General features: G+C 39.8%; 1 protein-coding gene across 1 annotated transcript in view; it reads right to left on the reverse strand.

Annotated features, from left to right (window-relative positions):
* Positions 1–22,961, reverse strand: part of zfpm2a (zinc finger protein, FOG family member 2a) — a 101,174-nt gene extending 78,213 nt beyond the window's left edge. The window contains exon 1 of the mRNA XM_061289422.1: positions 22,569–22,961. Coding sequence (XP_061145406.1) covers positions 22,569–22,608 — 40 coding nt within the window. The 5' untranslated portion in view covers positions 22,609–22,961. The remainder of the gene's footprint in view (positions 1–22,568) is intronic.
* Between the last annotated feature and the right edge of the window lie 3,345 nt (positions 22,962–26,306).

Here is a 26,306-nt window from a genome sequence, read left to right on the forward strand (position 1 = left end):
CCCCCGATTCCCACCCGCAGCCTCTCCTAATTCTTGATCTGGCCTTGTGAAACTTCTTGCTGGAAGATTACGACTGTGCCAGCGCTTCACACACACGCATGCGCACACACACACACGCACGCACACGCACACACACTACACACACACACACACTTCCTGGATAGCAGGCCTGCCCCCATGTAACCAGTAAAATTCTAAAGTGCTTATTGCATATAAAAACTGTACATCTCTATGTTTCTAAAATATACACTGATTTAAGTTTATTTAACTGTACCAATATAAAGATGGATATCAGTACTGTAGTTTTTACCAAGTACCACAATGAACAAAAAAAAAAACAGAAGAAAAAAGAAAAAAGAAAACAATATGTCCATTGATTAATTAATCTAATCTAATTAATTAATTCTAGATTATATTGGTAACTGTAATTTGGTTTTATATTGACTTGCATTTTCTGTGTATATAGCACAATGTAAAATTAAATGTAAAATTTCTACACACACAAAAAAAAAAGTTTTCGATGTTGATAATGACAAAATATTGTATTTTGCAATAACATTGCACCACTTTACACCCCATTTGTTAACATAGTTCACCAGTTACAGAAGAGTTTGGAAGCCTTTTGTTTTGGGTGTTGCTATTCATTTTCTCTGATCTCAAGTGGATTTCATCGTTCTTATTTCCATCCCAAATCCATTTTGTCATCGAAAATTCCGGAGACAGCCTATCAGAAGTGACAGAAACCCCTTGCGGAAGCCGCTCCATCTGCTGTTGCTAATGATGGTGCTCTCCGTGGCCTGAAGCAGAACTGCATGAGGGAGATTTACACACATAACCCCCCTGGGTTCTCAAAACTGCTCCTCTCGCTAAAACACCGTCACTCCATCAATTTCCATATGATAGCCGGAAGAGCTGGTAACAATGGGACAGCAACAATGATTTTTTTTTTTTTTTTGTGCAAGTGACAAGTACCCTTTTTTGGTTGACATAACCTGCAGAGTAGCACTAATCGCACTGGAAAGTGGATGACAGCTACACCACTGAGACAGCAGCAATCATACCTGACTTTAAAATAGTTGGTAATGTGACACGTAGCTAAGTTAGAAGGGTGACTCTAATTAGACTGATGGCAAGAGCGGAAAATATGAAATCGATAAATGACAACATGCAATATGTAGTAATCGCTGTTAAATCTCGGTACAACAATAAACATCTGGAGCATTTTCCCTACTAACTGTAATCTTGACATTTGGCTTTTAGCGAAAGAAGTAAATACACTAAGATGCAGTAAGCGACTGTGGGTGTCTGCGTGTCTGTGTGTCTGAGAGGGGCGAGAGCACCATTCCTCATCCTCAGGGATTGAATGCTCATAGTAAATGGAAGTGGCACAGCGCTGACCTTTGAGCTGCAGCATATGAGTAAAGTGAAGGAACTGTCAAAATATTGCTTGAGAAATGACAATCCACTACGCCTGTCCCAAGTCTTGACATGGCATGCACGTGGCGAGCGGTAACCTGCTGATCTCGACATTATAAATGAGGGGATTATCATGACAACAAACCGCTGCCTGACACACTGCATCCTCTTAAGCTATTCCAACTGCGGCCAATGTCCCACACAGTGTTTCCAGCAATAGCGTTTGGCCATATGGGGTGTGGCTGTTTCCAAATTTTAAAATGGAGCACTTCAATACATCTCGACTGGTCACAATAAATTATGATTATAATTACTTTTCTCTGTATGGTGCTTCTGCTGTTTCTAGCCGTAAAATGTGGCAACGGGGCAGCTGATATGCGCCTTAATTTACCCCCGCGTCATACTCAAGTCCACAGAGAATAAGTCATTTATAAAACTAAAATATCACAAGCAAATTACTAGTGCTCTGAGAAGAGAAAGCTTGGGAGGAACAAAGAAAGGCAGCCATAATTATTTCTTGGCGAGGCTAGCATGTCAATGGGCCACCGTCTTTCGGCTGGCCAGTCCCTTGGGCCTATCAGGCATCAAAATGATGTCCAAATTATTTTTTGTTCCATTACATTATTATTGGTTGCAAATATATTTACTGCTGGTGGTGCATTATAGTAACCACATTATAACTATCTGCACGAAGAAGTCAAGGTTTTTAATATTCAGTCATTTTGAAAATGTACAGTATGCATATGAGCTAGTTGGCAGGGATTTAAATTAGGTCAGAAATGGAATACATCAATCGCAACCCATATGTGCATCTTGTTTTTCTTTTTTCCCCCGACCCCCCTTCCTCAGCCATCTTTTCTCAGAAGCTTGGCGATGAAGCAGCTTGAAGACTGCAGAAGTGTGATATGTGAAAATCACATTTGCAGATGAGCTTGAAACTCCTTTTTAATATTCAGATATCAGACATTCGGCACTGAAAAGCTCGCTAAGACGATTCGGGGAAGAAAAAGCTAGATCCGCGTCATTAAGGGAATCGTTGGAGGCTTGGTTTACATTTTACATATTTTATAAAAAACGTACAACGAAGTAAAACATCACCAGTTATCAGCGATAACAATGCAAATTTTTGTCACCGGGCGCAGGAAGATTCTGTCAAAATCCAAAGTCGCTCCGTTTTTTTCCCCCCTCTGTGGCTTAACACCCTCAGCTTATTGGGGCTTTGATTTCTTTCATTTTTCACTGAGAAGTCACACAGGCTTGTGAAGTCAAAGATGGTGAAAGGTATATATTTGCCATGAGGCATTAAAACACATGTCCACATAGCTTGCCGGTACCGCATCAAACACACAAGGTTGTAGATGGATAGATGTAAGCCTGGCTGGCTCCAAGGACGCCACAAAACCATCAACCGCCATTCACTGTCTTAAGTCAGCAAAGCAAAAAAAAAAAGCCAGTTTGATGACCTTTTCTTAAAAGCACCGGGAACACAACAACGCCACCGCAGGGTGTTTTTCCTTTCTCATCCCTCTTCCTCCAAGGGGCACAGTAGCACTTTGACAATAATTTTGCTGCTTTACAGCCTAAACCTATTCAATGAATGACAGAATATAGCCTCTGCAATTCCCCTGACCGCCTTCATTTCACTGTGTCTTAGCCGTGTGCCAAATTTGTCTCGGTGCCATTTTAATTACAGCCAAGACAATCTTTATGATGGTATTCAGTAAAAACACCAATCTGCAAAAAAGGTGATAAGTAGGAACACCATCCAGCTTTGGTATCAGTAATAAACAGACACTTAATTGAATAATTTGACCTACGATGCTGAAGTGGGGAAATGGCACGTTGATACAGAAAACTACAGTATTTGGAATATTGAATACGGTTTTGCAAAACACAGTGGATATGGCTGGTTGCCCGCCAACTCGCCAACTGGGCTACAGGGTGAGTTTTTGTAGAACTGATAAGCCTTTGGTAGCCCGCTAGCACTCAGATGTGTGAGTTCATTTTTTGCCAGCGGAACGCTGGCTTAACTCTACAGTATGTGCGTGCCTGTTTGTATGTACAAGGAGGGAGGGGAAGAGAACCGAATGTGCAACCGTCCACATGCGAACACCGTCTGCCGCAACCATTCACACACACTCCAACACACACATGCAAATAAGCTTTCCGCATATCCTTCGAAACAAAAAAGACCATTTCTTGTTTAGGGATAGATGTCAGAGAGCAATGTGTCAGATTCAACAATGCATCAGGTTCACTGTCCAATTCACAGTTCAACAGCGATGGGTTTGACTACTAGCAATTTTGCAAAGGAGACAATTTGCAGAAGCGGCAGTTATCAATCCGAACAGACACGCAATCCGGGTCCAATGTCACTTCTCCTCATTATGTTAATGGTTAATACATGCAAATGAAAACATTCTAGCAATTTGATTTCTTTGAAGATAGTTTGGCATATTGTCTTAGCCATAATGATGGTACACTTTTCTCCCTAGCCTCGATATATGCAGGGCTAGTTTGTTCATTTTTTATCAGCTCTGAGTTCATTTCTGGAGCTACTGGTAGGTGTTTTTCACCTTCCCCTCACTACTTAACTAATTACAATTCAGGTACCATAAGCAGATTTTTCACGCTATTGGTGTTTTTCTTAATTAAGAAACAAATGAATTCTCCGCAGCAAAATAGATGGAACAACGGGATAGGGTGCCAGAGGCCAGATGCGGCGCCACTTAATTAGAAGTCACCCCATTGTCTGAGGTTTTTAATGAAGCTCCAATCTAAATGGATATCAAAAAAGCTTCTAGTGAAGAAGAAAAAAAACGTGCAGAGGATGGCCATTTAAAATAATAAGGAAATAAAGATAATGAAAGACAAAAGACATGTACTGGCAGCCCCTGCGCCCACCCTTAGTTCGTTGCAAGCGGTGCTCCTTTCACCTCTGGATGAGCCCTATTAAAGCGGCGCCATCCCTCGCCTGCCCCACCTGCCTGAAGCCATGTCTAATGTTCTGCCAAACCAACATGGACACACTCTTTTCAACTTCTCATCAAAGTGGAAGTTTCATTACCCTGTGGATGCTTATCAACAAACCGAGGCAGCAGTCGACTTCCTGTCTCGACTGGAAAAAGAGCTGAGGCGGGCTGAATCCATGTTTGTGATATCATTGTAATTTGTGATAGGCTGGTGTTTTGTTCTGGGAAGACCGACACAAACTTCCAATTAGCTGGAACAAATTGTCACCTCAGTGTAATATACACACTAGAAACAGTGGTAGACAAATCGGCTGGGCCCTGTGAAGCCCAATCATCGGCCTCGGCGATGCTGGCATGCTGGGAAGCGAAGATGATAACATCGACACTGCTTTGACTGAAATAAAAACCCATAGTATGCCCATATGTGCTGCCAAACTCATCAGTCTTTCTTCAGACAGCATGGCTTAGGAGCTCCCACAGGATGGGCCCGTGCCCACTGATACAAGCCCAGCAACCAACTTGTCCATGCCAAGTATCCCTGCGCCCAGGGGCTGTGGCATCAATGCCACGACTTGTGCCAGAGTGGACCCCCACACCCACTACCCTCCCAGGAATCTATTTCAAAGTCTTTTTTTATGGATCTGGTATCTGCTGTCATTTTTTCTTTACTTTCTAATGTAGTGTATAAAAGGCTGACGGAGGCCGACATTGAACTCTTTTTTTAAAAGGCATGATTGATTTCACACTGAAGAGATGCGGGGGTGGTAAATCAAGCAATGCAACATTATCGATTTGGATGGAATTCATACACGATCGGGCAGATCAATAGAGCAGAGTGTCTATCAAGATAGATACAGTGTCTGTCTAGGTGCGTACAGTGAATTGCCTTTGTGAACCTGACAACATATTTCGTTGCATATGTGGATTTAAACAAAAACTATTTTTATTACCCAGATACATAATATTAAAGTAAAATAAAAGAAGAAAACCTCTATAATCATTAATTTCCATAATCCTCTAGCTGTTCACTCATGTGCTTTCCCCATTTGCATCATTACTTGTTTATTTATATCTTTGAATGAGATTAGAGGGGGAGATTACTAAGCGCAAGACACATGAATGGCATTCAAAGACGGAGGATAATGTAAGTCTTTTGGTGATTTCTCAGCTCTTTTCAATTCTACCGGTGGAGTATTAGAACAATACAAGTGGATGTGCTCCATATAGTGTGACAACAATAATACAAAATCCTCAGGGAGTGAGCCTCCATGTAAACACTCCAGATCAACGCAAACTTGCATGCTATGTCCTCAAATGCAAGGGAAATTATTTTCGATCCCAATGAAGGCATAGGAAAGCAGCAGTGAAGAAAAATTAGACCTCAATAGACAAAATAACCACCGCGTAAAAGTTGACATGGACAAGCTTTGCACAGGATCCGGGAAAGAGAGAAGATGAGATATTGGATACATTTAATAATGTCGTTTAATAATGTCGAGAAAAGCATACTTATGCTTGATTCTAGTCAAAAAGATGTCATGTGGGCATGGGGTAGCTGGAAAAACAACAAACCTAAAGAAACACATCGCGGTAGACCACCAAGACACTGTGGTAAGTTAACAAAAAGTTGGGTTATGTTATAAACAAACATAAGATAAAACCAAGCAAATATTGACCAACTTACTAGTTTTTAACATGCCGTGATAGTGGCCACTTGTTGACATAATTGTGTGTGAAGTTGAATTTGTGCTGAGATTTGTTATTCTGGTCAGGCAACTGTGGTTTTAGTTGGATTGTAAATTTAGTTACAAACAGAAACAATAGCAAATCTCGGAAGCAGCTATATGCACAATCTAAATGCAAACTAAAAAGTACAAGGAGCCAAACAAAACAACTTTAACTTACATTTTCAGACATATAATACAATATGTGTATTGAAAATGTTCAATATTATCTGCTGACAAAAATGTAAAAGGGTAAAAGATGATTGCTCTGATTAAAACTACACTAAAATGTTGGCATTTTTTGTTGACTAACTAGACAAATAAAATTATGTTTTCTAAGACTAAAAAGAAAATCCTAAAATGCTTCACTTATAGTCGACTAAAACTAGATTCAATAAAATAGAATGAAGTTGACAGAATTTTTAATACAATACTTTACGGACAACAGCAGCTGACAATGTTTGGAAGATAGTGGCAAGACTTTGAAACTTGTGATTTGGGTATACAGTATAGTAATTGTTTGACAGATAAAAAAAGAAGAACACAGAACTACCAACAGAGGCTTAAATCACACAAAATAATATATTCGTTTTTTGACAAATAAACTGCAAGATGGATTTATTTGCCGCTGCAAATGGAGAGACAGATCTAAGGAGCAGTGGACTAATTATTTATCCTGCTGGCTTTATAGCTCTCATTAATTTCCTCCCTCTCTTTTCTTTACCTTGCAATGGAAGTCTGAAGTCAACCTGCATCTGGTGCTGATAACGCTGTTGGTCTCAGCAGCCCCCTCTTAGCCTTCCCTCAAAACGCACTTCTCGTAATGAAAAGAACTTTCATACACATTTGCTCGCTGAGGCCATTTGACAGAGCACTTTATGATCTAAATGCAAAATGGAAAACAAAAAATGCAGTACAGCAAATCAGTGGACAGAGAGAGAGAGATAATAAAATTATTTTATAAATATAGGTTACCACTGTTTGGACTGCTGAACTGTATACACCGGGAAAGCCTTTGGATTTCTGAACTGTACGTATAAACTGGTAAAGCCTTCATCCATTCTCTGAATTGATAGTAATACATGTAAAATAGTTAATGAACCAAAAAACATCTTAGAATATAGGCTAATACAATAATCTGGGGGTTACTTTTTTCACTGGGTACTTCAGGTTGTTTCAGTTTTTACATCTGCAATACAAAAAGGTATTCCTCAAGTAAACAATTTCTGCAATTCAATTGGTTCCTGTTTATAGATGGTTTTTCATTTCTAAATTTCATAAACAAAGTAAAAAAGTTTTAGATTGGAATTAATTTAAATTCTAGAGGTGTTTGTGATTTGTGAACTCTTGTCTCTCTTCATTATTGTCTCACTTGTCCTCTCTTCCTGGCAGTCAGGGTGTGGCCTGAAGCTGGCCCAGTTTGGGGCTTTCAAGAGATCGCACCCCAGCAGTTCTGAATTGAGGGTATCTGCCATTTCCTAATGGCCCAATCTGGTGCACTGCAACCTTCATCACACTTGGCCCTTCTCTCTCTCTCCCCCAGCTGCCTATCACATATACCCCATCACAGCCATGACGGTAAAAACCTTCACTCCCAACAACAATATTGTCAATGCACCGACAAACCAAGCGACAAATTTGAACCATTTCTTCAAAGCCGTGCGCTGATAGAGTGCACACAGGTTGCACTTTCAAACGCAGCAGTCAGACGTAGTGGGCGGAAATTGGTGCAAAGCAAATATTGTCTACTTGTGCTGACTTCAAACAACAGTCAGATCGCAGACACCAGCTCAGCAGCATTGCCGTAGCTTTATACAATAAAGGAAGCACCAAAATACTTTGGATCAATTTTCATATATTGTATACTCTGCAGGCAAACAAAAAGAGAAAGTTCCAGGATAATGACAAAAAATACCGTCAATAAATATATAATGTAATACATATTACATTTATTTACATAATTAAATTATACAGCAATACATTATACATTTACTCTGTTCCAGTTACTCAAGTAACTTATGTTTAAATTGTCAATGACATAATGAGGCTCTTTCCGGTGGCATTCATGATAAAGACAACTTCAGTGACAAAGATGGATCATTTGTACAAAAACTACAAACGCAAATAACTATTAAGACATGTTAAGCAAAGGAAGAAAAATTCTTCTACATCCAAAAAATGAAATCTTAAGCATTTTCAGAAACCATGTTCAAAATCATCAAACTTCAATTTGGACCAATGGTGATAAAAAGATGTTGGCATTACATTTTGAACAATAACTGCTATTCTTCAAATACAGTACAATTAATTATTTTCAAAATAAAAATTAAATTCAGTGGGGTATACCTTTACTGTTTACTGACCTACACATTTATAAAGATATGCATGTTTTCTCACACTCCATTAATTATTGAACATTTGTAACTTTTCAAGTTCAACCCAAACATTTGAAACGGCATTTTGTATGTACAGGTCAATGACCCAAACTTAACTGGGAGAACTTATCCCAGTTAAGTTCTGTTTCATGCCTTAAAAAAAACTATCAGCGCTGTGAGGGTCATGGGCCTGGTCGGTCAAGATAAAGGAAATCCTGATGAAATGAACCATGAGGAAGCAAAGAGGTCTGCTCTCACTTGGAGGAAACCCAGGAGAGGTGAGAAGAGGTGTTACCATGTGGTATTGACCTGAGAGAACACCTTACTGCTTGATGGCACAAACATTTGATTTGACTGATTTGATTTAGAAATAAAACAAATTGTGGCAGTTGAGTGGTAAGCAAGTCTCCTTCAAAATTTGGGGTTCAATTGAAGGTCGCGATGATTCAACTCACAACAATCAGCAGTTTGGAAGACTGGCTTGCGGAAGTTTAGCTTAGGCAAGAAAATTGAAGTTCCGAGCTGTTTATTTTTTTATTATGACAATATTATACAGTGATAAAAAACATATTACTAAAACATTATTCGGCTTCTTTTGGGAGGCCCAGTGAATTAAATGGCATTTTCATTCATGTCAATAGGAAAGATTATTTCAAAGGGTACTCACTAATGAATTTTAAAATGAATGAGTTTTAAAAATATACATTTTTAATTGGTGCATGTAATTCAAGTACAGTATTGATACTGTACTTCCACCTCAAATTTTGAGTTAAATGTTCCATTGCACAGTTTAGCGCATTTGTTTTACCACACCCTGATATGTTTTCATTTGCAGTAGTCAGCTGAATATACAAATTAATAACAGTGCTATGTTAACTACTTGGGGTCAATGATAACAGACAACAAAAAGGGCTGCCCTCAATATTCCTTCTCTACATGATTGTAGCAGTGACACAAATCAGTATTTACCATTTCCACATTTGAGACATGCACTGTATCGCCACCATGGAGCAGGTCAATATACATCACTTCTCCACCCAAGGATTATAGTGCTTATCTGAAATGATATTCAATAAAGTATGACCACAGAAATATGGAGTGGAGTGTTCATTCCTGCTCAGATCTGGCTTGTGCGGAGAAAAAAAAAAAGAAAAAGTATTGGAGTTAAGATCCAAGTCAAGATTACCTGTAGAAAAAGCAGTTAGATGTCTGTTCTCCTGCGACATCTTCCACTTTATTCTAAGGAGCATATCACATTGTCTTGTTTACCACAAGCCATGGGAGTATGACAGGATACCTTTATGAAATATATCGCGATTCTCTAGTAGCTTCCACAGTTCAATGCATGTGTTTGCTTGGCCTACAACAAAAATAACTAACGTGACTTACTTTAATGACCCACGATCCAAAATGCCAGTGAGGCATTGCTGGACCGAATGTGATGCTTTACACACACATTATCACTGAGGTTCACAGAATGATACTCCTCAGTCATTTGTGTGGCCTAATTAACTGCTGCAACTTGCCCACCGCAGCGCCATCCATTTAAAGCACCAAGCAAAACGGCCAACATTAACTATGTGAATGATGAAGTTATCTGAAGGACGACCAACATGTTGAGCGGAACTGTTGCGGAACCAATGCACGGTGGCATCAGAATTAGACTTTAAATTTACAATCATCCTGTTCTAACTTAAGCAATAGAGTAGGCGCATAAGAAGTTGAGCGTCGTCAGGATGCTATCACAGTTTGTGCGTAACCCAAAACCATACAAATTAGAAAATACTGCTTGCTTTTGTGTCTGCATGATTTGCAGTCACTCCATTTCACGCACACACATGCACGCACAAACACTCACTTTCATGAACGTACAGTCACAAAGCATTAACCCGTATAGTACACGTATAGCTTTTCTTGCGAGGCATTTGACCAAACCTTCAGTGAGTGTGGTTAGAGCACTTGGACTGATGACAACTGTGTGGTCTGTCAGGTCTGCCACACACACTGTAAGTACATGCTAATTAACTGATGTATGCAGGACCTCATCCATGTTGGAGGGGTATCAAAAAGCAATCAACGCCCCATCCCTGATGAGCCACAGAGATTCACAATGTCTATGGAAAAAGATGTGTCGCTGGACCCCGACTCAACTTTCTGAGCCATCATAATGCAGTGCAATCACAAGATATTATGCATTGATCTTAACCAGAAAGCCGCAAAGAATAGAAAAAAAGGAGAGGAAATGTTGAGTTCATCATTTTAAAAGCAGCCTGCTTAAAAAGAGCTACAGTGCAGTGGCAGATATGCAAAAAAAATGCCCTTGGGTGCCACAAAATAAATATTAAAAATAATATTGATGTACAAGAGGGACATGCTATTTTATTTGTGTTGAAAATGGTCAACAAGACTCGGCATTGTGTCATCAGAGTGCGTTGCATCACAGATGTATCGGCCATCGAAAGAAATCCAGTGGGTGCGCCACTCTTAGTAATTAAGCATTTTGTCCGGATTTAATCCATTTGTAGAATATCACTCTCTTTCTGCACGGTCTATTTTTTTCCCCATGTCAATCCTCTTCCCTTTCTTAAATTTTAACATGACGTCCTTCAAGATGGCTCGTCCACCAGTAGCGCAACACGTGCCCACCAAACCCCACATTGCATCGCGTTTCCCAATACAATAATTTGGTTAGTTGGGATTTTGGAAAATCTTTCATTTGAACAAAAATGACAATAGCTATTGATGCATCAGCATTAAATCATGATTAAGAAAGAGAAATGTCCTATATAGAAAAACGAGCTGGCCTTTGATAATCTCATTTGACCTGAGGCCATTGAGCCAATTCATTTCAGTAAAGACCATAGGTGTTTTAGCTGCAGGCTCCAGTGGAGAGAGGCATGTCACACAAAGACCATCAGTTAGCAACGTAGCGAAAGGGACCCTGTATCACCATCTTATCTTCAAAGGACTGGGCAGGGGCTCAGGGGAGTTGTGCCACCGCCTCGCATCGACACAGACACACACAGAGGGGGGATTTGGACCCGCTCGCAGGAACCAGAGATCTCTCGGCCAGCACCCAGGCCCGGACCCGCCTCCAACTCGCCCGCGGAGAACAGGCAGGGTTCCTGCACACGCGGCACAACATCAGTGAGCTCATCGCCCCCCCTCCCTTGCTTCATCTCTTGAGCTCTCCCTCCCACCTCCTCTGCACCCCCCCCCCTTTTTTTTTACCGACTGGCCACCCATTTGCTCCCTGGCTTCAGCTTGGTGAAGGGGATGGGATCTGAACTCAACTTAGACACAGAGTTTCCACATTTCACAGATGGCAGTGAGAGGCTTTGCATGGAGGTGAGGAAACAGCGAGAGAAGAGTAGACAGAAAGAAAAAAGCGAGAGAGAGGAAGCCGCAGCACCGACGCCGAAGCGAGGCCGATTTCACACCGTGGCAGAGTGCACTAAAGCAGGCCGCCGTTAATCCACTCACTGAGGGAAAGGCCTGGAGCTATTCCACCGCCCAACCGCCATCTCCATCCACAAAGCCATAAATGGTGCATTATACAACCGGGGCTTCAGAGACACTGTTGATATGCTGATAGGTGATGGACAAAGACCAAAGCAGCCACAGGAGCCAAGCGGCATACACGACTGAAGGCTTTAGCGCCGGACAGAGGAGCCCGCAGGAATTCAAGCATGATCTCTGTACCTGCTGAGGTGCAAACTGTTAGAGCGCTTAAATCTGCCTTGTATATCAAGGTTAACCCAGGATCCAGTCTCGGTACAGCGATGGCCGTCAAGCATACTAACACTGCCACAAAGCAGCTTTTCTCGTCCCCATTGTGACTCCGTATCTGCAAAGTTACCAAAAGTCTGAGAAGATGAGTCTTTGAACTTATGAAAGGCAATCATTATGAATGAAAGAAGACAGGAAATATATAAACATGAGGGAATTTAAATAAATTGCCACAAAGAAAATCACAGAGAGTTCAGTGAATTGTGTAACGATAAGACAGCGACCGGGCTGAGCCACAAAATGAGATGTTTTACATGAAGCGAGCAGCGGTCCAGATTAGAGCGCCATCCTGTTTAGACATGAAGCCAATTGGGTTACTATCACATGTAGAGAAAATTTGAAAGATAAGTAAGAACTATAAGAATTGTTCTAATCCAACTGTAACAAAAGGCTGAAGTATATTGGCTTTTCCCCTAAGAGGCACTGTATGATAAGCATCTTCGATGAAAGAAGTTCATTAGTTGTAATGTAACATGCTGTATTATAAGACAGCCTAAGCCAACCTACAGCGAGCCAGTCTCCAAATGAAGCCTCAAGCATTTAATGGACATCATTAGTTGAAAACATATAAGAGATAATTAAGGTAATTACAAACCCATTTTATTCACCCTGAGCCTTTGACAAGAACACTGTCATATCCACCACTTGAAACAAACAAAAGAGTTGTTGTCTCCTCACATAAATGATGTCCACTTCCATTGGTATGGGGCGATTATGATTTGTATTGTTTGACTAGTGGCTCTGAATGGAGGCTACGTTTTGCACAATGAAAACTTGATTAAAAGAAGATTCACATTTGTTGAATTTGAATTCCATTTACACAGCCACTTCATCACAAGTGAGACCTTGATGTTGAAAGTAGCTCCATACAAAGCTAATGGATGTGTCACTTATGTCCATGGACCCTCAGAGGGGCCAGCGCTTTCTATTAAATATCAAACAGCACTGCGGGCACATACGGCTCCACTTAGACATCACCAAAATTGATCTTAACAGTGACAAAAGACCAAATGTTGCATCGAAGAGAGACACTGAAGACGGTAAGAGGCAACCGAGAAATCATTGTGTTTATTTACAATATACATCCAATCATCTTTTGTCATAAATCAAGGTTGGTCTTTCTCCAAAACCACAAACCAACACTTACTGCGGACTCCCCACTCACACACACACACACTTTGACCTCTCCGCTCCACAAACACATAGCATGGGGGTGCTGTCTTATCAGATTCTGCTTATAATAACAGATCGCTTCAAGTCAAAGCTGTTGTTTAACTTACTCCATCCCCTGGGAACATTTGGTTCAAACAAGTCAAGAGACATCTGCCAGTCGACTGCAGCTGATGATGTCAACGGGTCTCTGTTGGTACCAGATTCCTCCACCACTTTCAATCATTCCTTCTGAGATTACTGCAATAGGATATTACTGTACAAACTACGACCATGTGTCCTGCTGCCACAAAGCTTGGCAACATATTACAGTTTGTCAAAGCCAGCTATAGCCAGCGAGAGATAGATACAGAGAGGAGAGAAGCCATTGACCTTTGTGTCCTTCATATTTGCCTAGCTTCCCCTCGAGCCCAATCTTCAGAGTGAAATCATCTGATCCCAAACTAACTGTCAACTGGCTTGTGACGGTGGCAAAGCCGGCGGACATCAATCAATCAGATTTTCTCCTCGTCTATCAGAAAAGGTTTTTCCTTCTGTTTTCCTCAAGATTATCAACTGACCCTGTCTCTGAAGCTTAAAAAAAACTTGATTATGGTCAAATGTATGTCTCACAGTCACTTTCTCAACTGAGCGCCTTATGTGATGATTGTAGCTTTTTAATATCTGCCACTTAATTCTGCTGTCATTCTGGAAAACGCGAGTTTGAGCCTATTATCCTTGGTTTTCAGGAATGCATGAAGCGTAGATAAAAAATACAATCTGATAGCATGGAACAAAAAATGCCATTTTAACTGGCTTACACTTGCTCGGTGTCAACAGTTTTCAGTAATTACGAGATAAGCATTCTCTGAAATGCACAAAGAAAATAGGCTAATTCGAAAATAATAGTGAAAGCTTTTCTCCCTGGATGTTTACTCACTTAGCCACTTAGCAAGGCCCGTTTGAGATAATAAGGAGCAGATGTGCACTTTGCGTCATGTCACTTCTTTTGTCACAAACACTGTCTTATCTGATCTTCATAAGTCATCGAAAATATAATCAGTCGTTATCAACCACTTTCGATTAGAACTGCATTCCGACTATTTATGTTGCAGCACTTTCCGCTAATCGTCTGAAGAAAGATATGGCCCCGATTTCATGAGGTGTAAGCTCCGCAGTCAACAGCTTTAGTGGCTTTGAAATGGCAGAAATGAAAACACAGCTTTTTGAAAACATTAACATGTTTTGAAGTTTGTTTTATATTTTAAGCATATTTGACATAAATTGTTTATCTATTTACAAAGCCTTGTCATTAGCTATTTTCCACTGAACCCTTAAGATGCTCTGCGTTTTATGCCGTTCGTCTGGCGGAAAATGCTGATGTACAAATTGAACTGAAAGGCTTGTTGCCTTAATCCTCTGTTGCCACCTAACTATCCTTACACTCTGGTGCATTTCATCCAAATGTAAAGTTCTTTGCTGCCCCCCACCACTCACGCAAAAAAAAAAAAAGAAGAAAAAAAAAAAAGAATCATCTCTGGTAATTCCTGCCAAGCTACAGATTTGGCCCAAACAGCTATTAGTGTGTCACTCTGTGATGTGCAAACTACTACACTTCTTTGTAAATGGTGTTCACTAAATGATCCCCTTCATGACAGTTTGGACATGAATGCATTTTCTGTTCATTACAATATAATGTGACAATGTCTAAAAAGTGAGTTATTTTTTCAGGGTTGACGTTCCCTCTCATCATCTAAAATTCAGTCAAAACAAAAATGTAATATCTGAGTATTGCTGCTTTGATTGACTGAAATCAATCAAACACAACTAATGACCTCATTAGACTCATTTTCATCCGAGGCACACGTCTAGCGCACGGCGCAGCAGAAATGTGGATGGGGTGGGGCCAGACAGAGTTTTGGCAATTTTGTAGACCGACGCAGCTGGGCGCAGGGAAACGGGGGGCTGTCGGCACCATGTGGGCGTCATCAAGCGGCTTCTTTCCATCCATTCAAATATGGCGCGCCTGATTTGCATAAAAAGTCTGTACACGACAGAACGTGCAAGACACCCCAATTTCTGCAAAGAGCGGTCACAAAAATGATAATGCCTCCGTTTTTATGTAGAGCACAGTTACCAAATTGTCAAGTACATTGGGAGAGTGACACCTCTCTGCGCCGGAACGCCCAAATTGGCGTAAATGCAGCCTGCAAAAATCCCAAACAAGGGAAACCAGCCCCGGCACGAAAATGAATTAGCGACAGTCTACCAAAATAGGGCCTGTTGACTCAAATTATTTTTAAAGACATAGTGGAAGACTGCCAAAATGAAAGCTTAATACTATATTTCCCGACTGTCAGAAATATTCTCTTGCTGTATGCAATTTTAAAACAATTGTGGCCTATAGCGAAGCTCGATGAAACCACGATATGTATTCACAATCGAGAACATGAAAACCAATTGGTGGCATTAGAACAACCTCAATACCCCTCAACCCCTTAATTGTGCAATGGCTTCATTCCTAATCTATGTGCATCACCAAGGTGAAAGGAACAGTGCTAGTTAAATGAAAGAAGAATTCATGATGTGTGGCAGCCTCTCTTCTCAGCCTAGCTATTTCCTCTCTTGGCTGGGCTAGAGAATGTTAAATGAGGCAATTGTGTCCCGGAGGCAAGAAGAGGATGAAAAAAAAAAAAAAGCAGGCATTGCCCCTGCTCCAACCCTAAGGAACATTCTGCAGCATGATGAGCTACTTCTAAGCACCCTACCCTGCTGTTCTACCTAAATAGCTCAGAATGAAGAGTACCTCTGCTGAAAACAAACCGCTTTACTTGCAGTTACAAATGAAACACATTGAGACCTAGAATAATGACACTTTGACCTCCAGCAACACCAACATACAACATTTTTAGTGATTGTATTTCTGCAGACCGTATCATTTTTTTAAGTTCAAATCATCATCTGACTTGATTTAAGATCGGTTGATAAAAGTCCAGGCTCTGACGTGTTTTGCGCACATTGAATGTCAGTACAGGAATGTCAACACACATTTTTAGATGACGTACACTTGGATATACATTTAGATCTTTGCTTAATAATAATAGATGTGGCGACACGAATGGTTAGCATGTCACAATGCAGAAGTTGTGGTTTTGAATCCGGATCCAGCCTTTCTGTGTGAAGTTTGCATGTCCCGATTCCTGCATGGATTTTCTCCCGATACTCTGGTGACCTCCCACAATTCCAAAACATGCATGGTAGGTTAATTGAGAATCCTCTTTTGTCCTTAAGTGTGATTGTTTGTCTATGTGAGCCCTGCGATTGGCTGGCAACCATTTCAGAATGTATTACCCAAAGTCAGCTGGAATAGAATTGGTTAATTAATAGTGAAATCTAAATCTAAAATTATCTACTACTATTATGGAGGCTTTCTATTAATTTTTCATTTATTCTGTTTTTTATCTATATTTATTCCATGATGCAAAAAAAAACCAACCTAAAATATTGCTACAATGACTTTTTTTCAACTATTTCATAATGGATCCTATACTACGTCATAACAACAAACAGTTATACAGAGTAGGGTGCTGAGTAGGATCTTTTAATATTCTGTGGCTGTGTTTGCAGGAAACTGATCTCCCCTGCAGTCCCACACTGTCAGCTATCCAGACACACTCCACAGTGACACCTCTGATAATCAAAGCTTTGTCTGGGCCTTAAAAGGACGTACTTGAACAACAGCAAGACCAGAGGCCCTCTTTGCTTGTAATGGCCTTTGGACATCAATATTTAAATCTTACATCTCTGTTGTGATTAGAATGTTGCCTCTCCTACACCCCCCCCCCCCCCCCCCTGTCCTGGAACAACAAGGTGGGGGTAAAAGAAAGCCTAAATCAATGATCTTTGAGTCTAAACTAGATTCCTACGCAGTTTGCCACTCTCAGCAGCAAGATAAGATAAACTCTCTTTGACCTTAGAGATGAAGTTGCCATGACAATCAGGGAGTCTACTTCTTTATTGATATTTTCCTGATGTAACAACAAATGGAACTAGATCCTGAGCTTGATAATGGTGATTAATTATTACCAATATTGATCCCTACAAGCAGGAGCCAAGGCTATTAACTTAAAGCAGGCTGAAAGTCATTGTTACCTAGAGGCTCGATAGGCAACCCTGATATCAAATCTGAATAAACAGAAAGCTACACGGTGGTGGGTCACAGAAAAACAACACAAAGTGACAATAGAAGTAAAAGAAGACATTATATCACATATATAATAAAGGTATTTAATCGACAATATTTATATGAATTTAAGTGATTTTATTATTTTTTTATTATTAGGATAGCAACAGTACCAAAATAAAAGCTACACAATCATGCCCTGGGCAAGCAGTTATTGAAATAATAGAAGAATCCAGGAAAGAGGACGATAAAGAGGAAACCATGTGAGGAAGTGACCTATGCCTTGGTTGCAACCCTGCCCACATATCATATCACTGTCTAGGCTTTGCAGGCTGCAGGGCCACCGAGGACAACTTTAGACACTGGCATTCTGTCGGCAACTAAGCACAAACCCATCCAACATGACACACAGCTTCTTTTAACAAAGGAAACAACAGCTGCCGCCATCTTGTCCATATATCTCTACATAACAGTAGCTGAGATCACTGCTATAAGTGCATATATATTAAGAGTATATATATATATATATATATATATATATATATATATATAATATTATAATATTACGTTATATATATATACGTGTGTGTGTTTGTGTGTGTGTGTGCGTGTGTGCAACAAAAGTAATGAGGCAGTTGTGTATCCTTCCGTATAAGACAGGGAAACAACACATGCTGTTATTGTCAGGGAACAGATGTCAGCGTGAAAGTTGGCATTCAGCAACCATTCCTCTTCGGAAACGGATCAAGAGGAAAAAACACAGGAGAACCAAAAGGACTGTCACCTAATGAAAGACAGACCCTTAAACATACAGCGAGGCAGACACACAGACGTTTTATGATTTCCCGCCCCCGAAACATGTGACAGCCACAGTTGCCAGTGTTTGTGGGCAAGGGTGAAATGCTGCACGATACAACTCTTGCAATATACAGCAATCTCCACAAGAACGGTGCACTAAGTTGTGAAAATTGTGCGCTCCCTTTAAAGTTGCACAAAATAAATACTCCAACACATCTTACAGCTCTGACCACACAAGCGCATTCTTGTCGTACTGTACTGCACATGTGCTAATGTATGCACAAGCACGTGCACACAAACACTAGCACACACACACACACACAGGATGTTGGCAGACAATTCAGTAAACACTTCTCTTATCCTTTACTACTGTAATCTGCCTCTGATAAATGCCCCTCAAAGATAGAAATGTCACCTCATATGATAACAGTTTGCTGGTGCTCCATAAGTGGCCATCAGTGAGTCAAGAGAATTGTTGAATAAAAAAAAATATTTTGTAAATTTTGATTTATTTATTTTTTGCTTCAAACTGACTACAGTGTTTTTATTGAAATTAGGGTAATCCAAAACAATATACAAAATGTACAAGTCAATTAGTAATTTACAATGCTGTTTAAATAGCAAAAACCTAAAATTGATGTTCAATTAAAATATCATTTATGATCTACAAAATCAGGATGACCCCTTTTCAACTTTTCCATTAAGTACTATAGCCTACGGCTAAAAAAAACAAACATCTTTGTACACTGCATTGGATTATCTTTTCGGAACTGAGATCGCTATCACAAGAGTAGCTTAATCATAATGACAGTATGACATAGTGTTCAGCCCTGGGAAACGGGTGCCGTACAACCGTGTCGTTGAAGAGCAGTAATCACTACTTCGTTTTGATCGGATAATGAGAAGTAAAAGGAGGAAAAAAAGAAGCTGCACAAATTCCCAGGTGGTCCATATAAAGATGACAACAGTTAAGGCGAAAGTACTAAGTCATCTTAATAAGCACATTTGACATTAGATGCCTGAGCATGGCCTCAGAGGTCTGCTTCAATATGTTCCCATAAACAATAGTGAAGGCACACACCCTACATCATCCAGATTCCGCTTTATGCTGTGAAACTTTGGGGGGCAATTTTACAGAAAAATTACTCCGAGGGGCCTGTTTCAATTCAGCCTGTTCATATCTTTCCTTCCTATTAAGCATCAAAATGTTCTCCTCTCAGTTCCAATAGAGGTATGGACACCAGCAGCCGTTGGAAGAAGGGAGAGAGCGAAGGAGGGAAGGGTGGGGGTGAGAAGAGAGGATACAGAGAACTTGGTGGCATTCACACATCATATTAGAGCAACTAAGCGCAAGCCGCAGAGTATCAGCGATATTTTCATCACTCCTGTCCAATTCTACCGACCTGCCTAACAATCTGGGCAATTTATTGGCATATTGGCACGGGGTGATAAGGCTAAAAACAACAGCAGCGAGCAGCTGGGCCAGGGAGATGAGCTGATAACATTGATATGTGCTCCCACACAAAACACCTCCACCACTATCTTCTTCTTCTATCAAACTCCTATTACAATAAAAGTGTATGGGGTTTCGCTTTCTTGGAAAAGGGGTGGACAATACAGAAAATGGGTTGAAAAGATTTAAAAAAAAAATATATATATATATATATATATATATATATATATATATATATTCGTATATATAACAGTGCAGAGAAAAAAAACAAGGGGGGAAATACATAATTTATCACTGTATTATCGGGATATCCAGGCAGCCTAATCAAGAGTACTGAGTGACTATTTTTTGCCTTATCATCCAAAGTGGTGGAAACGGAGAAGGAATTATCAGGCAGCTGCAGATTGCTAGGCTGGAATTTTAATGGTAATAATCGGGTTTCTGATGGTATATCTTCCCTGCTTATCTTTCCCATTATCTGCCCTTATCTCCCCAGTCATCGGAGCAAATTAATGGTGCTCTTTCAGCATTGCCTTTTTATCACCGCTCAGAGAGCACCCAAGGGGAAAGAATAAGCAAAATATTAAAATACTGCATAAATCACAATTTTAGATAACAGTCCAATGTATGCAGGAGAGGGTGGGGGTGGCAGCGCTGCTGGTGGGGGCACTGCGCCCAACAACCTTTTTGTCCTTTAGAATGACTGTCTCTGCTGACTTTCGATGCAGTGGATTTTCCCCAGAGTTCCCGGGGTGGGAGAGAGGATCTAGGCTCCTCGTGACCTTTCTGGTGGCAACTAGAGCTTGATTATACAGCCGCACATCGGCTGCACATTAACATGATCTTACACATGACATATTAATTCACACACGGCCGGGTCACAATGCTGCAACACAAATGTTCGACTTCGTTCGCTTGACAACAACATTTGGATGCAGCAATTGGATTGGCTCAAACATGAACAGGTCCATCACTCGTGTTTTGTTGTTTATCAAATGTTTTAAGGCTTTGCTATGTTCAGCTAACAGTTAAACAAAATATTAATAAATATACATTTGCATTATTTTTACTCAACCTTTTCCTCTTGTTTTTTCTGTTTTGATATTAAAGAATTGATATTTAGATTCCAGTGTTGGAAGGCCCTGTATGTTGAATGAATTATTTTTAGGTATAAGGAAAAAAGTTATAGTGAGTAAAAAGTTTAAATGTAAATAATATAAAATGCAACAAATATTTCCAATAGTAAATTTGTAATCAAAGTGATAACAAATCATCATTTATGTTGGAACGTAAAGTTCAAAATCAGGGCCAAATTAAAAAACAACAACAATAAATGTAATTAGATGCATGAACAAATATTCTAGAATTAAAAATAGCACAAAGTCCTCTGGCTCTGGGGCTTATTTTTATGGAACAAAAGTAACAAAAGCTATCTAATACCTTTCTGTCTTCTCTTGGATAGATGAACTTGAGCATGCAACGTGTATGCAAAAATATGCAAACACACGCTACTTGAGTCTTATTCTCTTCAGTCTCCCTTTTTATTTTTAGCCTTTCGCTCAAAGTGGTTGTAATGAAGAAGCAAATATATTATGACTTCAAGTAAAATGATTTACAGTGGACTTTTAATAGTGTGAGCTCCAATTACTGTCCAAAGTGTGTCAACCGCTTTCAGCACTGAAGTGCTGAAAGAAACACCAACACTAAACATCCTTACTGAACACACACGTCAGCTGTATTTACGATTACAGAATTCCGATGGTGATGTGCCACTGTGTAAATGTAACAGTTGAAATACACTAATTTAGTAATCATCAAATATATCAAAATTATAACCTAATTAAAAGGATAACAATCTACAGATTAACCTATTTTCCTATAATTTTCAAGAGTAGGCCAACAATTTGTGCCTTCATAAACATCATAAAAATAGTGAATTATAAAAAATAGTAAAGGCAATCTACCCAATACACTCAGAGACTTGCAATTAAAATATGTCGACTGTGCAAAGGGTATGAGCATTGACACTGAATTACCCAAACACTGTTTTAGTAAATAAAAATAATCTATTGAATAAACAATGCACATTACATAAATTAGTAGATATGTATTGATAACATCGCCAAATAGCATTTATTAAAAGTAAATCGTGTGTGTATCAAGTCAGGTACACACACCTGTACGAGAGGATCAGTCACTAAGTGTGTGTGCGTGTTCGTGCGTAAGTGCGTGCGTAAGTGCGTATTTATGGGTCAGAGACAATGAGCGTCAATTAAAGCTTCAAAAGAGACAAATCAATTACAATTGTACAGTATTTTGAAGCTACTCGCTTGGAATGTTTGTGGACACATGGATATTAATTTTGATATTAGTTAATTAGGATGCACGCACACTAAACTGATACAGCTGATGGAGTAACAAGACACGTTTGTGGATGGAAACAAATAAAAGTCGGACCAAAGAACCCAAGTCAAGTGACTGAACTGTCAGTTTGCACCTTTAGTAAAACTTTTGAGCCACGAGACGACACTACGAGATTTGCACCAGAACTCCTTTCTGCAGAACCGACACACTTAAGTGCGAGGGGAGCGCGTTTGTCGTGACGTGCGTTACGCGAATGCCGATCACTGAGCTGATTCGGGGTCTTTTTGGAAATAGTTTCTGCAGATCTGACATAAAACATGCAAAGGAGAAAGGAAAATAACTTACGTTTGATCTGCCTGGGGTTGCTTTGCTTCCTTCGGGACATGCCTGCTGCGTGGCCGGTCAGTGAATCCAGGTGTAGTGTTGACAGAGCGATAGGTTTTGGTTCATCCAAGCAGTTTTTCTTTTTTCTTTTTTTTTTCTGGTGGTAACTGACAAGGGGGAAAAGAAGAGAAAGCGGCTATATACTTTTTTTTTACGTCTATCGTTCCGTCTGTCGTCGCTTTATCTTTCTGGTCTCCTGGCTCTGGCTTTGGCTTTGCCCCTCTCTCTTTTCCCTTTCTCTCTTCCTCTCACATGCTCGCACGCTCTCTCTCCCTCTCTGTCGCTGTCTCCCTCTCACCCTCTCCTCGCTTTCCTTTCGGTAATGAGGCTGCTGAGCTTCTCCGCGTGCTCTGACTGGAGGTGACGGCGTTTTGCGCTTTTGTTTGATGATAAGGTTTGTTCCTCATCGGCCACCGTAGCCAAGGCTCTCTGAACTTTAGTTGACATGTAATTGACAGTTTGTCAATAGATACTATTGGCAAAATTGGATGTTTAGTTCAGGATCTAGTTTTAAAAAGATTACACTAACATATTGCAATCAAATGCATTAGCAAAAAAAGCAACAACAATAATAATAATAATAATAATAATAATAATAATAATAATAATAATAATAATGCAATAATTATAATGCTTTTAGACTTTGAATCAGAACATATGAAAAAATATTAATTTCTATGAACTACCTGAAATTGGTACTGCAATGCTGGTTTTTACTTGTCTTTGTTAATCCAAACACAGGGAATTTGTAGAACCTCCCTAGCTCACCCGACATAAAATTACATTAAAGTTAAACCTAATGCTGTATCATGGTCACCACAAAATTAGAAATATAAATATATTTTTCACCTTCTGGCCGTTTGTTCCCAAGTTCACTATACTCTCTGAATTTGACCCATAATAACAGACATTTAGATTTTAATGCAATTTGGAACTCTCACCTTTTTTTGAGATTCATATATATATATAGTTTGTATGAATTAATAAGTGCTGCTAAGAGTGCTCCACATTTCTCTCACACTATATAAAGTCTGCCTAAAATGTGTGTAAAAATACACATGTGGGGGGGGGGGGGTGGAGGGGGTTGAACCATAACTTTTCGGAGATTGACTCCCATGTTGTGAATTGTTGCCCAAACTCGAAATCACTCTCTTCAATTAGCCTGTTGGACTGCAAAGGAAGACAAGCAAGTGGCCTGTGAAATTATCTCATAACCCAATTCCACAACTTTGGAATGGAGTCTGAAACTACGGAATAATTCATGTGACAGACGGTCAGTGGTGGTTCACCTCCATAAGAGCATCTGCTTTGCAAGCCTTCTCATCCCGTGCTCCCCCTCTATCCTCTGGTGGCTCCAGTTTCCAGTAAAAGCTCTCTTTAATTCTTTCCTTGCATACGATGCATAATGAGCCAAATGGCAGTGGCAGTTATGAACAGTAAATCATCGCTGTCAAAATCATGAGTTGTTTCATATTCACCATGCACAGTGTATGAATTGATATTTCTAAAATCAGTTCAATTTTCATTCAATGGTAATGGTTGACAGAATTTTTTTTTCAAATTGATTATCACTTTCTATTGGGTTAAATTTGTGCAAAATTTACAGAATAACTGCTTATTTATCTTACAATCTGAGACAATCTTTGAAAGATCTGATGAGATTAAACATTGTACTGTCAACTAACCCATAAATTGTACACTGCCATGTACTGATCATATTTATGCTCTTCCAGGCTCAAATCTTTAACAATAATAATAATAATAATAATAATAATACTAATAATAATAATAATAATAATAATAAAAACAACAATGGCAGAAGCACACACTTTTTGCATGAGAGAGAGGAACATTACCATCTGAAGATTAATTTAACGCCACTGCTAAATCCTATGACTGCAGCACGGTTGTTCGTTGCTGTTTCTGAGCCTCAGTGACTTGTTTGAAGCAGTATGTGATTGACAGGTACGAGTCTGCACCAGTGAGAGAGGGAGTTTTTTTTGTCCTCACTGCTCAGACCAGATGGTTGTGATAATTAACATGATACTGTTTCCATCACAGGGGAAATCACTGACACAAGGTTGGCTATATTAATAGGTTAAGGTATACTGTATGCTGTTGGGATGTTGCACAGTGTAGCCACATAATCAGATTATTAGGGGAAAGGTTGACTTGATGTGCTAAATCATTTGATTACAACTGCCAAGTCACATCTGGCGACTGTCGTTCAGTGTCAGTGCAGGGAAGGCTTGTTGTCTGGGGCTGCATCGTGCTTAAATCTTTCAGTGGCTCACCCAAAACTGTCTAATTGTGCCATTTTAGTTTTTACTGACAAAGTTCCATACTACTACACTAATGTGATTATTTACATCGCAAGTTGGCTGATTTCACAAAAATGACTGCTATATTTATTTGTGTGTATCTTTTAATGGACCACGAGTCTGTTAAAAGTTGATTGATTACTCAATTGTGCTTTCACAATGGACGTAAGTGAATAATGAAATTACACACTTAATAGACAAAAGCAAAAACTGCATGCTAGCCAACTTATTTTTAACGCTTAATTTACTGTATGGTTAAATCCAGGGAGGAACAATACTGTTGCAGGTAAATAGTTGGGGGAGAAAAATCAAACCGCTAACTATTTTTAAAATTAACATATATTTAAAATTTGGCTCCAATTAAGTGAGTACATTCCTCAGTATTTGCTTAAGGCCTGAACACAAACAAGACACAACCATGTCACCTCTTTTTACGTTGGAAATCACACTCACATTCTATATTATCATAAATGACACAAATATATTGACATGATCTTTTTAATTACTGTCCATATTTGATGAGACACGCCCCTATCACAGACACCCAGTTGGCTTGTTGCTTATAACTATAAAGCTAAAAAAATAAATACTCAAATAATAAATACAAATGAAATTGTTTACTGGATTGATATTTCAAATGTCCTCCTCATACAGTTGTAGATGAAATTCCAAAGTATTTTTTTCTTTCTCTTTTGATATTTCAACAACTTAACAAAATTCGTAAAGATTGAGAAAATATCATTGTGTTCATTTTTCCTGAATGAAATACAGTATTACATATTGCTGCGTTCGCCCTCTTGCACTGCATGCAAGAGAGCAGCTGAGCTGCATGTACAGCATGTATGTCACAGTGCTGGCCATGACAAATTACTAGGTTGATGTCTTTGAGAAGATCACACATGTCCGGTGGCACTGGGAGTGACAGCTATGCCTGGGACAGGAACTACATCCTTAAAGAGCCGCCTCAGCAGCTGAAGTTGGACAGCAGTGTTATGATTTTGCCTGCTGTGGTGACACCCTCTGGCTGTTGGGGATTGGTTTGTCTCCAAAGGAGTGAGTGTGTGCGTATGTGTGCATGTGTGTGTTTGTGACTGGACACACGTGTGTCCATGTGGGCCGGTGCCACCTATCTCAAGATAACATTTTTGGTTCAAGATCTAATATTACTTTAATGTGATCTACAGTTTTTTTAAGAGTTCTTGCAAATTGGAGTTGCTGTTGTCCGGATGCAGGTTGCGGTTGAGCCCATCCGTCCATCCATCCAGCAGACCAGCAGCTCCTGCAGCAGCAAGCAAACAGATGTCTGAGAGAGTGCCCACTCTGCTGGCTAAGCTGCTAAAACCACCCGCGGGCCTGGAGGCCTCAGTGGTACTTCTTT

The sequence above is a fragment of the Syngnathus typhle genome, linkage group LG10 (assembly GCF_033458585.1).
Source record: "Syngnathus typhle isolate RoL2023-S1 ecotype Sweden linkage group LG10, RoL_Styp_1.0, whole genome shotgun sequence".
NCBI classification, from domain to species: Eukaryota; Metazoa; Chordata; class Actinopteri; order Syngnathiformes; family Syngnathidae; genus Syngnathus; species Syngnathus typhle.